Source organism: Nycticebus coucang, chromosome 4 (genome assembly GCF_027406575.1).
Source record: "Nycticebus coucang isolate mNycCou1 chromosome 4, mNycCou1.pri, whole genome shotgun sequence".
NCBI lineage: Eukaryota > Metazoa > Chordata > Mammalia > Primates > Lorisidae > Nycticebus > Nycticebus coucang.
The window spans coordinates 42,679,911-42,696,116 of NC_069783.1; the positions used below are offsets into that span (position 1 = coordinate 42,679,911).

Below are 16,206 nucleotides of genomic sequence, written 5' to 3' on the forward strand. Positions count from 1 at the left end.
ATAATTTAAAATTATTTTAAAACTATGATATTTTTATGCATTGTTTTTTTCACCCAGATAGTAACTCAATTTCAAGAATTAGCCCCTAAGTGAAAATTTTCATTATGTGTTTCAGAGATAGAATAATAACAAGGAACAAAAATTAAATCCATTTAAAGTATTCAATGTGCATAATTAATAATGAATGATTGAAGAGGCCATTCATATGGATGCGTTCAATGAGCCAGCTATTGGAATCTGCTCATTTAAATTTGGCCACCATCAAGTAGCTCATTCTTCTATACACTGCTTCTAAGCCACTCTACAAAAAAAAAAAAAAGACCAATAAGATTAGGGACTCAGATAACTTTCTTCATTTAAAGAAAAAAAAAGATCTCCTTATCTGATCAAATGATTCATAGAGCTGCATAAGTGCTGCTGATCAAATGGAAATCACGAATCTCATTACATTCTTTTAAGGTTTGAAAATCTCCTAGGAGGGCGGCGCCTGTGGCTCAACGGGTAGGGCGCCGGTCCCATATGCCGGAGGTGGCGGGTTCAAGCCCAGCCCTGGCCAAAAATAAAAAAAAAAAAAAAAAAAAGAAAGAAAATCTCCTAGGAAATCACCTCTAACTTTAATGCAGTTTTCTCAGACTTGCAAATGTATTTTACGCTAATTTGTGATTAAACAATTCTTCAGTGGTAGTATTAGGAACTGTTTACTGCTAGTAAAGCGCTTAAACTTGCTGGGCCTAGACTCCTTTTCTCTCCTCACCTTCATTTGTTTGTTTGTTTTGCCTGGCTTATTTCACTTAGCGTAATGTTTTCAAGGTTCATCCATGTTGTAGCACGCATCAGAATTTCAGTCCTCTTTTAAATAGATTCCATTGTATGTATACGTCACATTTTGTTCCATTCATCTATTGATGGTCATTGGTGTTGTTTCCACCTTTTGACTACTGTGAATAATGCTACTACGAACGCTGGAGTAGTCAGCAAAGCAACAACTTAAATGGCAATGGAACCACGCCTCTTTGTTCTGTTTCTGTCCTCTGCTCAGCTCCACTCTGGAACCCAACCCTCTCATTATTGTTACTGTAGTTAAACCAGCTTCACAGATGTAAAGAGAATTTCTTTTAAACCCCCTTTACCTTTAACCTTTATTCTTTGGCTGGACTTTGTCCAGCCAGGTTTATTTATAAACCATGCAAAGCTCATTAACAAGAACAAGCATTCAGCAAGCCACATTTCCACCTGTGTTCCTATAGGAAGGCACTCCGAAGGGGTGAGTTGATGAGACATGGCTGAGGATGAAAGCAAGAAAAACTCCATCAAGATGAGTACGAAGGGATGCCAGATCAACAACGGGTTTGTGCAAAATGAAGACAATGTAGAGCAGGCCCCAGATCCGGGCAGCTCAGCGGGCAGCCTGCAGCACGGCGCGGTGGGTGTCACGGGCTCCCAGGAGCCCGACTTCCAGGGCGTCCAGCCCTATGCAGGGATGCCCAAGGAAGTGCTGTTCCAGTTCTCGGGCCAGGCCCGCTACCGCGTGCCCCGGGAGGTCCTCTTCTGGCTCACTGTAGTGTCTGTGCTTGTGCTCATTGGGATCACCATAGCCATCATTGTCATCTCTCCAAAGTGCCTTGACTGGTGGCAGGAGGGGCCCATGTACCAGATCTACCCGAGGTCTTTCAAGGACAGTAACAAGGATGGGAACGGAGATCTGAAAGGTGCGTATCCTGCAGTAGCTCAGGGAGACAGCCAGGATGAGGCTGGTTTATTGTTCTCTCATTCCTTGAGAATGTTTCAGTAAGCACATTCCAGTATGACTGGTCATGCTCAGTTTATGATATTAAAAATAAATTACTCAGGACTCAACAGTTCTTCCACTTGATAAAAGGCTATTTGCTGCCGGCCTCGGAGCCAAATGAGTGGCTTAATTCATTACCTACTGAGTACATTGGCTTGTTTGGATATCAAGTCTAACTTCTTGGTAGAACGAGTTTCCCCCTAAAATTCATTTCCTGCTTCTATGCACTTTGTAGCTGACTGTGTCCGAGTGACAGTTAGAATTGCTTTCTCAGGCTATGATGTGGGTAATTTGGCCGTGTGGCTGAGAGCATTAGTGAGTATAGCATAAATAATATTTTAGAAAAAATTATGTGACGTCTTTAAAAGGTCTAGGGGCTGAATGTTAACGTTTAAGTCCCAAGAAATGAAGGGAAGGATAAAAGCTATAGCAGTGTGTTCATTGTTACTTGAATTAAGGATTGTTTAAAATAATGTTCATGTTAGTAGAAAACAGGAGTGAAAAATAAGCCAGATGCGGGGGCCACTCTTGTCATCCCAGCTACTCAGGAGGCTAAAGTGGAGCCTTGTTTGAGTCTAGACTGGACAATATAGTGAGACCTGATCTTTGGGAAATAAGGTGAAAAACTACTTTTTAAAAGCAAATAATTTCTTGGGGAATTACGTGTAGACAATGTTTAAAGTGCATTGCTCAAATGAGCATACTGTTAAGACTGCAATGATGCCAGGCATAAAGGGGGACTGTCCTGAGCAAATTTGTTGGTGTGGTTACCCTAATTAAGGGTAACAATACAAAACAAATAAACTAACAAGCTAATGTTTTCCAGTAATAATTGGTTTGAAGAAAATAAAACAGAATGATAGCAGTGTGGGAAATAGGAATGGGTTGGATCTTTTAAATGTTGTCTTTTACAGCTTTTAAATGTTACAAATGAACTCTTAAAACCACCAACTTTCCTTAATAACAAAAAGAGGGCTTTCTTTTACAAACTCATTTTCTCTTTTTAAAATCCACCTGCTCTGTCCCTAATTGAAGAATACTAGCTCTGTCCTTCAAGATGGAGTTCAAACCCGTATGCCTTCGTTCATCTTTGTGGAATCTCCCCCATCGGAGGATGAGCTCCCTCCCCGGCTCCGGTGCTTTCCACTGTGTCTCTAGCACACTTTGATCCTGCCTTGTAACATAGCTAAGTGGCTTCCCTTCCCCCTGCCACATGACCTTAGCACCCGCTGCCTTTTTTACAGTGAATGTTTAGCAAAAGTGCTGTTTTAACTGAATAAAATCTCTAACTCCAGAGATAAGCTGTCCACTTCCTGGCACTGCCTTCCTAATCTCTTTCTAGATAGACCCAAAATTCTAATACACATGGCAGTTTCTACTCAGATCTAACATTTGTCATTTCCAGTAACTTTTCCTTGAAGGACTGCTACTTCCTGTAGTCAATAGTCTCTGGGAGTTCAGGGGTTTTTATCGTTATTATTATCATGAAGAAACCATCTCAGGCTTCAGTTTGGTTTTGGTGATTGCTTTCCTCCCCTGGAGGGTGGGGCCGGGATCTCTTGTGTACTTTGTCTGTCTATTCTTAAGCTAGTTTGTGCTGCTGTTCTGGCTTTGATCAAAACCCTTTGTTGCCTGTTGATACTCTGTGAGATCTCACAGCCACAGTCTGGGGAAACTGAGGCACAGAGAGGGCAAAAATCAGCATGTTATGGGGAAGAGCCTAAATCCCAGGGGTCAGTTGACTTGGTGCTTTGGTCTTACTGACCTTCACTTGCTATGTGGACTCTGAAAGTCTCTGATTCTAGTAGGCCACGTGGAGATCACACAGAAAGTTATTGGAGGTCGAGTACTCGACTCGAGTCTCTGAATCTGCTTTTAGCATCCTGAACTAGAAGCAAAAACGCACTATCTGCTGATCATCCCAGCAAGTTCCAAATACAAAGAGTTTCACTTCCACAGCTCTTCTCAGCCAAACCTTAACTTCTCTTCTGTGTAAATCCTTGGCTTCGTATGTAAGTGAGCAAGGGAAAGGTTCAAATTCAGTTGCTTCAAAGCCTGAGAGTAAAACAAAAGGCCCCTCAAATGTTGGCAGGAATGCACCTTCCAGCTCCTTGTCAGCCCCTCATTGTACGGCTTCCCCAGTCCCTAGGCGCCATGCAACTTTTGTCACCCTTTGTTAGACATGCCCTGCCTGTCTGGTTCCCTCCTTTCCATTCCTGGAAGCCCTTCACTCTGACCCCCTTGCTCCTACCCTCCAGTGACCTTCTCCATCCCTACCCTCTCAGGGGCTTCCTCTGCCCCAAGCAGTCAGAGCTAACCCCTGTCGGTCCTGCAAGCTCTTTCTTGGCCCTTCCATAGCTCTTCCTCTGGTCTGGTGTCATCCCATTCCTGCCTATCTATGCTTACTGGACCAACACTGTCCACAGGAAAGGTGACACGAGCCACCTATGGAATTATACATTTTCTAGCAGCCACATTAAGGAAAGGAAAAAAGAAACATGTGAAATTAATTTTAATATGCTTTGTTCAATCCCACATATCCAATGTATCATTTCAATGTACAATTAGTATAAAAATAGCAGTGGGATATTTTTCATTCTTTCTTTTTGTACTGGGTCTTCAAAATCCGGTGTGTGTTTTTCTCCCACAGCACATCTTAGTCCAGACTAGTCACATGCCAAGTGGCTACTAGCCTGGGCAGTGCGGCTTAGACCATGGAGCATTGGGGTTGGGGCATGTGTTACTCTGCTTTTGTTACTTGACACTTAGCCTAGCACCTGGCCTAGACTAAGGGCTCAGAAACCATGCAAAGTAACAATACTGTAGTCTTGGCTTTAAATATTAAATATGAACAAGTTGCAGATTTTAAAAATGCTAACCAACTGTGTTAAAGGTCACCATTTATTGCCAGATGACTAATTTGATGTTAACTGTAGAACTTGCTGTTTTAAGTCTACTTATATTTGACCAAATCCCAAATATACAGGGTAGCCATAAAGTTCATGTGCAATTTAAAATAGTAACTTTATGGCCACCCTGTATCTTAGGCATGTTTGTTAAATTTTTAATCCTTTAATTAAACAAATGAGCTCAGATTTACTCAAGACCTTGACTTTTTCTTTCAGGTATTCAAGATAAACTGGACTATATCACAACTTTAAATATAAAAACTATTTGGATTACTTCATTTTATAAATCATCCCTGAAAGATTTCAGATATGGTATTGACAATTTCCGAGAAATTGATCCCATTTTTGGAACAATGAAAGATTTTGAGAATCTGGTTGCAGCCATACATAATAAAGGTAAATTAAATGGGAAGTGGGCGGGATGGGGGGAGGGGTGAGAAAGGCACTTCTCCAAATGCTTAAAGCATTTTTTCCCCTTAACTGTAATGTATTACTCTTTTTTTTTTTTTACATTTTAAAATAGTGTTTGTTCAGAAATTTTATTAAATGTAAACAAAAACAACTGTTCTAGACCCCATGTATTACCCTTTTTTTTTTTTTTGCAGTTTGAACTCGCCACCTCCAGCATATGGGGCCGGCGCCCTACTCCTTTGAGCCACAGGCACCACCCAGTGTATTACTCTTTTTAAAAAAATAGAAACAGATCTTACTGTCTTGCCCAGGCTGGTCTCAACCTCCTGGCAATCCTCCTGCTTTGGCCTCCCAAAGTGCTAGGATTACAGGCATGTGCACATGGCCACATTGTATAATATTCTAATACAGCTTTTTCCTAATATTTGAAATGTTTTCACTCATCAGGTTTAAAATTAATAATTGATTTCGTACCAAACCACACCAGTGATAAACATGATTGGTTTCAATTGAGTCGGACACGGACAGGGAAATATACTGATTATTATATCTGGCATGACTGTACCGGTGAAAATGGTGCAACCATACCACCCAACAACTGGGTAAGTAGCAACTTGCCTGGTTTATAAAGGAGAGAGGGGCAGACCTGCAATGACTAAGTTAACTGATTATAAAGCCCTTCTAAGGAAAAACATTAATGGATATAGTTTATGGAAAAGGGGGAAATTTTCCCAAAGAAGTAGAAATAAAGTATCCAGGCCTCCAAATATTATTTAGATTTTTGACTTCATTGTCCAGCTGATGTGTTCTAGAAAATTAAAAACTATACCTCTCCTAGTCTCTTCTTCCCTCCTTCCTTCCCTTACCACCCCTTCCAACCTAGATTCCATGTCTTATTAGTTCAGTAACTGTTTTCCTACTAGCCTGATCCCTTTGTCTTTCTGACTTTCTGTCTGACAAAACTAGAGCTATAAATAAAACCAAATCATCTACTCTGTCTTTGCTGAATGTTGGTATCTGAGCCTCTCAAGACATCACACATCCATCGTCCCCGCCTGCACTGAGCCATTCACTCCTTTTCAGCACTTAGCTAACTCCCCCTTACCAACATGCCCTTCTTCCTTCTCCTCAAACATCTTCCCACCTCGGCAAGCCTGCCTGTCTTCTACTTCCCCCCTTCCTATTCACTTTTGTAACAGAGGCCAAGTCCCTCCTGTTGGGGGTGGCCCAACACATTTGGGGTGACCAGATTTTGCAAATAAAAATAGAAGATGTTCAATTAAATCTGAATTTCAGATAAACAGCCCACAGATTTTTTTAGCATAAAATATTGCATGGGTCATGCTTATACTAAAAACTTATGCATTATTTATCTGGAATTCAGATTTGACTGTGTGTCCCATATTTTGCCCAGCGACTCTGTTCTGTCCCAGACCAGCTCACCACCTGCTCTGGCTGTGTTCTCTGGATCGTCTCTCCCCACGCTAGTCCCTCCATCTCTCTTCCTGACCTTTTCCATCAACACTTCAACAGGTTTGCTCCTAGGCATCAACTGTTAGATGACCAAGGACACAGGTTTCAAGGCTGACGTGTGACCTTCTCTTCCAGCCTGCTGTCCCCGGGTTCAGTTAATGGTGCCATCACACAGCCTGAGAAACAGGCCAGCAGCAGGGCCTGGCAGTTTTACCTCTTTAAATTTTTCTTTAATCATTCACTCATTAAAATGATAACGATATTAGCAAACATTTACTAAATGCTTACTATGTGCCAGGCTCTGTGCTAAGTGTTTGAATTTATGAGTCATTAATCCCCGCTACAATCCTGTGAGTTAGGTGAAATTCCCTTTGCAGACAGGAGAACTGAGGTCACATGGCTACGGAATGAAGGGTTAAGGAGTGGATCTGGTCAGTCCACATCCGCAGTCCACTTTTAAAAATAGCTGCCCATACCTCAAACCATATCCTCTCTTGCCTGTAGGACAGTCAGCACAGCCTCTTCTGTCATCTGACTTTTCCATCCTTCTCTGCTGCAGTCAGGTTGAGTTTTCTAATGTGATAGATAATACACACAAAAATGTACGGACTGTGTGATTGGTGGATAAACACTCTGTGATATAAACATGTGGTGAAGGACTACTCGGTGGTGAAGAGGAATGAACCATGGGTACCAAACACCAATGGAATGTGTCTTTCTCCCAAATCAACCATTTACATTTCTTCATAAACCATGTTCATGAGGTATTAGCCTAATAGGGGTTAACTGAGGGGGGGGGGCAGATACTAACTCAGCCTAGTACTCTCCCCACAAAGAAAACTTTTAGGATTAGGCGCTCTGCTGCAGGGAGCCTGGAATGGCAATGATCATTTCTTTGTGGGCAGTACTATCCATGAATAATGCTGCGTAACTGATGCGCTGTTTTCTTTGTTTGCTAGTTAAGTGTCTATGGAAACTCCAGTTGGCACTTTGACGAAGTGCGAAACCAATGCTATTTTCATCAGTTTACAAAAGAGCAACCTGATTTAAATTTCCGCAATCCTGCTGTTCAAGCAGAAATAAAAGTGAGTATATCTATCCACACAGACGTCTCCATTAATGCAGGCTTAGGTGCTCATGGAACACTTTATATTGAACAATAATTGTGCAGTAGTGTTCTTAAATTCCAGGATTAAGGTTTCTGATGCAATTACAGTCGTCCAGATGTATCCTGTCGGTGGCTCCTTCCCTCATCTAGCCCAGAGTACTCTAAGTAGAAGGGGTCAGAAACACCTGCTACCCTCTCTCCAGGTCGCCCCTCTGCCTATGACAGTGAGCTGGTACAGGCAGGTGGATCAGAATGTGGCCTTTGGGGTCTGTCTCTTGCACCTGGGTGAATTATTTGGCTTTCTGTGCTCAGATTCCTCGTTTATGAAACACAGTTGATGATAATAGTTGTCTCCTGGGGCCCTTCAGAAGATTAGATGAGCTAACCCACATGTAACATTTCTGTACTCATTCAATAAATATTAACATAGTGCCTCCTCCGTGCCAAGCCCTGTTCTAAGCACTGGGAATGCAGCAGTGAGTAAAAGAAGGCCTGCCCTCCAGGAAGGCGCCTCCAGAATACAGAGGGGAAAGCGGACAGCTAACCCCTCGATATTTAGGGTCACATGCTGGTGCATGCTCAGGGGAAGGGGCATGGGAATGCCAGGTAGAAGTTGGTGCTTAGAAGACACCCCTTTGATGAGGTGCTGTTTGGACAAAGAGCTGAAGCGTGAACCTGTGACTACCTGGGGGAAAAGAACTGCGGGCAGAAAGAAAAGCAAAGGTCTCGAGCTGAGATCGTGGTTCATGGGGGCCGCATGTAGGGTTGCCAGATTTAGCAAATAAAAATACAGGATGCCCAGTTCAATTTTAAATTGCAGATGAGCAATGAATAAGTTGGTATTCGAGGCATCTACCCAAAAATTATTGCTTGCTTACCTGAAATTATAATGTAACTGGTGTCCTGGATTCTATCTGGCAGCCTTCCCAGGGAGCTGCAATGCGTCAGGGAGCTGAAGGCCAGGAAGTAAGAGCTTGGGTGCTGGTGACATGGGCGTTGGATGCTGTTGAAAGGTCCCTGGGTGGACACGTTTCCCACAGCAACCCAGGTGAGCTCCAGTGGGCTCGCACGTGTGGTGGGAGCAGTTCTAACAACACAGTTCACAAAAAACTTTGGCCATTTTGTTTTCATTCTTGCTGTTGGTACAGCAGTTGATGATCAGTCGTGGGCAGGAATTTTGTGGCAGGGGTTGAGGGAGTGCTCTGTGGGAAGTAGCTGGAGAGGAGACGAACAGAACAGGGAGCCACGGGTGCCTTCTACAGCTCACCCTGTCAGCCAGGTAGTCATTAGGGACACCTAGAGCCCTCAGCTTATTTTTGTTGTGCTTTGAAATAGCAATTTTGTTGAGAAGTAATTCACATGACAAAATTTGCCCCCTTTCATGTGTGTAACTTAGTGGTTTCAGTATTCCCCCAGAGTTATGCAACCATCACCACTAATTTCAGATCACTTTCATCGTCTCAAAAAGAAATGCCCTGCTCACAGGCAGTCACTCCCGGTGGAGCGCTCCCCAGCTCTCAGCATGAGATCTACTTCCTGTCTTCATGGTTTTGCCTGTTCTGGACATTTCATATGAATGGAATCATGTTATATCTGTGTATATGTCTGTGATAGAGGTTGATGTTTTGTTTCACTATTTGAGAAACTGCCAAACCACGTTCCAAAGCAGCTGCAATGTGTTAAGGGTTACAATTTCTCTACATTTCCACCAACCCTCGTTCTCTCTGTATTTTTTATTATAGTCATGCTGGTGGATAGGAAGTGGTATCTCTGTTAAGACTTGCTTTTCCCAAATGGCTAATGATGTTGAATATCCTTTCTTGTGATTATAGTTTATTTATATATTTGAATTGCAGTAATGTATATCCAAATCCTTTGACCATTTTAAAATAGGGTTATCTTTTTATTATAGGTCTTATATTCTGGATATATGATTTGCAAAGAATTTTCTTCCATTCTGTGGGTTTTCTTTTTACTTTCTCAATGGTATCCTTTGAAGCAGAAGAGTTTTTAATTTTGATGGTGTCCAATTTATGTATTTTTTTCTTTTTTTTTGAGACAAGAGTCTCAATCTGTCACCTTGGGTAGAGTGCCGTTGCATCACAGCTCACAGCAACCTCAGACTCTTGGGCTTAAGTGATTCTCTTGCCTCAGCCTCCCAGGTAGCTGGGTCTACAGGCACTCGCCACAACGCCTGGCTATTTTTTTGTTGTTGCAGTTGTCATTGTTGTTTTAGCAGGCCAGGCCAGGTTCGAACTCGCCAGCCCCGGTGTATGTGACTGGCGCCCTACCCACTAAGCTACAGGCACCACCCTATTTTTCTTTTGTTGCCTGTATTTTTGTGGCATATTTAAGAACCATTGCCTAATCTAAGATCACGAAGATTTGCTTCTATGTTTTCTTCTAAGACTTTCATAGTTTAAGTGCTTACATTTTATGTGGTTTGTAATCCTTTTTTTGTTAATTTCTATGTATGGTATGAGGATACGAAGTTCCACTTCATTCTTTTTCACATGGTTATCCAGTTATCCCAGCAACATGTGTTTTAAAATGCTATTTTCCTCCATTGAATTGTCTTGCAAGTCTTGTTGAAAAGCCATAAATTTATGGATATACAGCTCGGCACCCGCAGCTGAGTGGTTAGGGTGCTGGTCACATACCCCAAGGCAGGCAGGTTCAAACCCGGCCTGGGCCTGCTAAAGCAACAATGATAACAACAATGATAACAAAAAATAGCCAGTCGTTGTGGGGAGTGCCTGCAGTCCCCGCTACTTGGGAGGCTGAGGCAAGAGAATCGCTTGAGCCCAAGAGTTGGGGATTACTGTGAGCTGGGACACCACGACACTCTACTGAGGGCAACATAGTATGACTCTGTCTCAAAAAAAAAAGAGGAAAAAAATTTATGGATTTATTCCTGAAGTCTCAGTTCTGTTCCATTCATCTGTATGTCTATTCTTACATCAGTACTACACATTGTCTGAATTACTATAGCTTTGTGGTAAATTTTGAAGTCTGGAAGAGTCTTACAATTTTGTTCTTCTTTTTAAATATTGTTTCTTTTTTTAACACAAAGTCCTTGTGTTTCCATGTGAATGTTTGAATCAGCTTGTCAATTTCTGCAAAATAGTTTGCTGGAATTTTGATGGGGATGGCATTGATTCTGTGGGTCAGTTGGGAGAGTATACCCATCTTATATATAGTATTAAGTCTTCCTATCCATGAACATGGGATGTTATTTACATGTTTTTTAATTTCTGTAACAATCATAGTACAAGTCTTATACTTCAGTGAAATTTATACCTTTCGACTCCATAGTTTTAAGACCATTTTTACTGTATATGTTTGATGTTACCAGAATTTAGATGAATCACATTGGGATCTGTCTTAGAACAAGCACCATGAGTGAGGGCAGACTTGTTCCTGCGGGGGTGGGGTGAGCAGTGGTAGACATAGTCAGCAGGCTAACTTGGGGCTAGTTTTAAACTTCTGAGTTGTGGGGGTGTGGACTTCTCTTCTCCATCAGCAAAGCTCATTTAAACACTCACACCTCCCCATCCCCACACACTTATCAGGCACTTACAATGTGCTAAATGCCATTACCTGGATCACTGAATGCTCAGAACAAGCATAACTTAAGAGATGTTTATGATCATTTTACAAAGAAGGAAGGAAAGGGAGGCCTAGATAGGTAAAGTCACCCTCTTGGTGGGTGATGGGGCAAGATTCAAATCCAGACACTGGGATTCAAGTCCATGTCTTAACTACAATCTCACTCCTCCTTTTGAAGCAAGCTACATCTCTTTCTCTCTCTGTGCTTTACTTTTTCTGCAGTTTTTTCAAGGAGTTTTTCAACTATAAATTCATAAATGTGAGTATAAACCATGCAGTTTATCAGGTGGTGGATTTTTCCAGGCTCCTTGTGACAATGATGATGGGCCGTCTGGAGATGTTTAGACAAGTGTGGTCAATTTTGCCCAATAATGCCAGCCAATACTTTAATTCTTTTCTTACTAACCCAGCTGTACTCTCCAGGTATCTCCAAGTGATCTCATGTGATGACTCATTCCTGCCTCTGGTTGAGAGGTTGGACATTATTCACAAGGCTGGTTCAGAAGATTTACTATTAGAAGTAATTAAGACATTCTGAGAAGCTGGGAGGGGATGCTCTTTGCTCCTGGGAAGGGACTTTCACATGGAGGAGACTTGTGACACCCTCCTCCTCCCCATCCCACTCCCAGCAGCACTTATCTCTGCAATAGAGTTAAACAGGTTAATAATTTGAAACCAGAGAGTTTGTGGGGAGGAGGCATGTGGAATGACTCCTGCTTGCATACCAGTTTGCACTCTGGGAGGCTGAGCTGTCTTCCTCCCTCCAGATTTCAGTTTACCTGCGAGGTGGGAGGCTGGAGACCATCGGCATGGAGCACCTCTCCTCTGTTTTTCCTCCCCTTCACATTGCCCCCCCCCCAGGATTTGCTCTGCCCAAACCTCTTGGGGTTGAGTGTTTTCAGCTAGAGAAGCCTTCTTCTAGGAGTTGGGGACTTGCATCTGGGTTGTATTTTATACTTTTCCATTCATTTTGATTTTTCTTGCACTCGAAATCCTTTATTTGAGGAAACTGAGGCACAGAGAGGTGAAGTGAGCCAGGGGGTTAGCAGAATAGCTAGGAAGAGATTCCAGGTGAGCTGACCCTTTATCTGGGGCCTAATGTGATCCAGTACCTACCATGTGGGAATGCAAAACCCTAGAGAGTAAGTCCCCCTGCAGAGTCACTGCTCACAGCAGCTGGGAAGGGGAAGCCAAGATGCTTCACCTCCTCTAGCCCCCACCTTTCAGATGCAACTCAAAGCACGAGAGCGTAGGCTCTGTGCTGCTCCTACTGAGCACAGACTGTTGGAGGCAAGCAGCTCCATTCAAAATGTAATTTACTCACTGCCTCCTTTATAAATCAGCTCTGTGCTTGATAATAACTGTGCCATTTACTGTATCACTTTATATACCAGGAGCTTTATTATAATCATTCATTCTCTTAACATGTATTGTGTGATGACCACATGCTGGGGGTTGTGGTTGGTAAGACATGGTGTGGCCGTCCTTGGGCTTATATTCTGGCGAGGGAGGTGGACCATGGGTAATTACAATAAAGTGTGCTCAGTGGTCATGACAAAGGCACACATAGGGCAGGCACTTCTCCTGGACATGTTTGCAGAAGAAGCAAGAGCTGAGTGAGGAGGCCAGAGGGGAGGCATGGATCATGGTATATGAGAGGTGCTGGGAGTTGTCCAGTATGGCTGGGGTGTGATATATGGTGAGGAACAGAAACCCAAGGACGCTAGAGAGGTCAGCAGGGGCCAGGTCATGAGCAATATTGAAGGCCCTGGTAAGGATTTGGGTTTAATAGGCTTTAGACAGGGACATGATATTTGATTTTCATTTTGAAAAATCAATTCAGTTTTGGAGACAGGGTTTGAGTAGGGCAGGATTTGAGGCAGCGGGCCCAGGAAGGAGGATGGTGCAGTAATCCTCCCAGTATTCCCTGGGACAGGAAAGAAATGCTGGTGGCCTTGAAGCAGAGAGGGTAGGAAATCACCAGGACTTAGAGAGGCGCCCAGTACGACTCCCAGTTTTCAGACTGGAATACTGGGTTGGGGGTGGTGCCCATTTACTAAGATGGGAGACAAAGGAAGAGAAGGGGGATGTCGTAGGTAAGCAGAGTTTGAACTGTCTGCGAGGCATCCAAGTGCTCCGTGGAGAGCTGGCTCCAAGGACACAGAGCTCAGGGCAGGCTTTGGTCTGGAGATAAACCTTTGGGATTTGTTGACCTGGAGGATGCCTACAGAGCTCAGGTGAGCCAATTGTTGTCACGTGGGAATGAGGGCCAGGTGTGGGCAGAGCTTCCGTTAAAAGAAATAGAGGGCGTCCAGTGGAGCAAATGTGTCAGGGCATCATGCAGTGCCAGTTCTGGTTCACTTACTAAAGCGTATGACCTCGTTGAAGCCACTTTGTGTCCACTGGTAAGGTAGAACAACAATGGTACCTACTTACCTCACGCTTGAAGAGGAAATAATATAAACTCTGAGTGCTTAGTACCATGTGTGCTTTGTTATGTAAGTACGTGTTAAAGAATGAATACATGGGCGCCTCAGTGAATAAACACTGAAGTGAAATGAAATGGCCAGAGAGGGTGTAAGACGGGGTTCCAGGGAGCACTGACCGCAGAGTGGACAGGGAACAGCAAAGCCAGGAGTGACACATCACGGAGCTGAGGTGTAGGAGATGTTCTAGAAGACAAGGTTAGTCAGCAGTGCCAAACGATCAGGTAACATAAGGACGGAAGGGTCAACTGACTCTAGCAGCAACATCTCAGACACCCTGCAAGGCAGGGACTATTTTATTGATGAGGAGATGGAGGCAGAGCAAGGTGGTACCTCATGCAGCTGGAAGTGGGGAAGCGGAGGTGGTGCCCACATGGTCAGATTCCCAAGCCCTCGAGGCTGCTTTTCTGCCTTGCTTCTGGACCAGCAGGCAAAGGATTTTTCCAAGATTTCTGAACAGCAGCGGGGACCGTTTTCCTTCTTTTGCCTATCAGCAGAGGAAATAGTTTTCCCTGTACTTCTGAAATATCTTATCCTTTTTTTTTTTTGAGACAGAGCCTCAAGCTGTCACCCTGAGTAGAGTGCTGTGGCATCACAGCTCATAGCAACCTCCAACTCTTGGGCTCAAGCAATTCTCCTGCCTCTGCCTCCCAAGTAGTTGGGACTACAGGTGCCTGCCACAACGCTTGACTATTTTTTGGTTGCAGCTATCATTGTTGTTTGGTGGGCCCGGGCTGGATTCGAACCTGCTAACTCAGGTGTATGTGGCTGGCTCCTTAGCTGCTTGAGCCACAGTCTCTCATTCCTTCTTGAGATGACAACCTGAGGTTTATGTTGCTTTCAAAAGGCTGTCTTACACTGCACATAGGAGCAGAGTTTTTCTATTTCCCAAATGTGGCTTTTTAGGTAAACAGGCCTAAAAACTTCAGCCATCTCGGAAGCAAGCCAAATTCAGGTTTCACAAATTTGGATATTACTAATGTTGACTTGATTCCTTTTTTTTTTTTAACTCAGAGCAGCAAGTTGTTTAAGGAGAAAAGAATTAATTGATGCCCAGTGAAAAAAAACAGGACTGCGTGATGTCCTGGGAGTTAGGAATTGGGGACACAGTATACAGTCTAGGCCCCAGAATCCACGGCACCTACCTACGTGGGTCACCAGACCTAGCAAAACCAAGCTCTGTGCCTGTTTTTGCATCTGACACCCCGGGAGGGCTTAATTGGCATAAAGAGGTCAATGATTAAAATCTGGAACTCCCCTTTCTCCTGGGGAATAAATAGCATGAAGCGAACATTTTTCAAAGAGTAAACCTTGGATCATCTGGGTGATAATCTAAATTAACAGTATTTAAAATGGCTCTCAGAAAATATCCATCCAGCTTTTGCTGTTTTGTCTCATCAAACAGGGATACTATCTTCTATGCCAGAACCATAAACTTTCTCTGGGGTACCTATTTCTCATTTTTAATGTCAGGTTAATACTTAGCAATGCTGAGATCTGGAACTGAAGAATAATGATGACTTCATGGTAGGAAATCAGTGCCCGAAAGCTTAATGTTTACAACAGCATGGTGCTTAATGTTTTCCCACATTATTCTCAGAGGCTGCTTGGGTGCCTGCAGCTGTTCGTATTCTGCCTGGACCCATGTGTAGGCTTGTAAAGAATGGTGCCACCTGAGCGTGGACTGGGGTTGTGTAGGGTCTGAAGCTTTTTAAAATCTAGGGTCTTGTTTATGCTCTTTCTAGAGAAAATTAGGTGGAGAAAATTCAGCATTTATTTAGAATGAGAAATGAAGGGAAGTTAGAAGGTGCTGAATGAAGTGAGCAGCCTTGAAGTCTGAGCTTGTTAGCTGCGTAGTAGTAAGTTGGCTCCTGAAGCCACTGAGAGCTGGGTCTACGAATGTGCCCTCCACGCACAGGGCCTTGCGTGTTTCTTCTCAAGCCCAGTCACTAACAAGCTCCCTCACTTTGTGCTCTAGGGCTACGCACTCCTCCCAGGGCAAATCCTGCTTTGTTACTCTCTTGTATTACCATGTTCCTCTTTCATCACAACTTTATCACAGCTGTGACTTAAATATTTTTGCATTACTGTTTGATTATGCAGGAGGCCTACGACTGTGCCTGTTAACGCTTTGCTCATGTTGTAGTTCCAGGGTTAAGCAGCTGGCCTGTAGTTGGAACTCAAATGCTTCTTGAATTGCATGAATGTAGTAAGAGGTAAAGAGGCTAGGAAGAACAAATCTGAGGGTTTCATGCCCCCAAGAAAAATTCCACTGCTAGAGGAAGCTTGAGTCATTTGGGTCACCTGTATCCACACTGAGGCTTATCAGCCCCACAGCCTGCTTTTCATATCAAAAATTGGTTCAAGGTTTGCAAAATCTCAGCTTACAGGGTACTGACATCAGCAGTGTCAACTCTTGCA

General features: G+C 43.3%; 1 protein-coding gene across 2 annotated transcripts in view; it reads left to right on the plus strand.

The window, feature by feature from the left end:
• Window positions 1-1,201: 1,201 nt before the first annotated feature.
• The window catches only part of SLC3A1 (solute carrier family 3 member 1), a 45,941-nt gene continuing 30,936 nt past the window's right edge, over window positions 1,202-16,206 (plus strand). Inside the window, exons 1-4 of one of the 2 annotated variants that reach the window (XM_053588965.1) lie at window positions 1,202-1,709; window positions 4,915-5,094; window positions 5,557-5,711; window positions 7,542-7,667. In XM_053588965.1, coding sequence (XP_053444940.1) covers window positions 1,280-1,709; window positions 4,915-5,094; window positions 5,557-5,711; window positions 7,542-7,667 — 891 coding nt within the window. In that variant the 5' untranslated portion in view covers window positions 1,202-1,279. The remainder of the gene's footprint in view (window positions 1,710-4,914; window positions 5,095-5,556; window positions 5,712-7,541; window positions 7,668-16,206) is intronic. The other variant, XM_053588966.1, reaches the window with a different exon arrangement.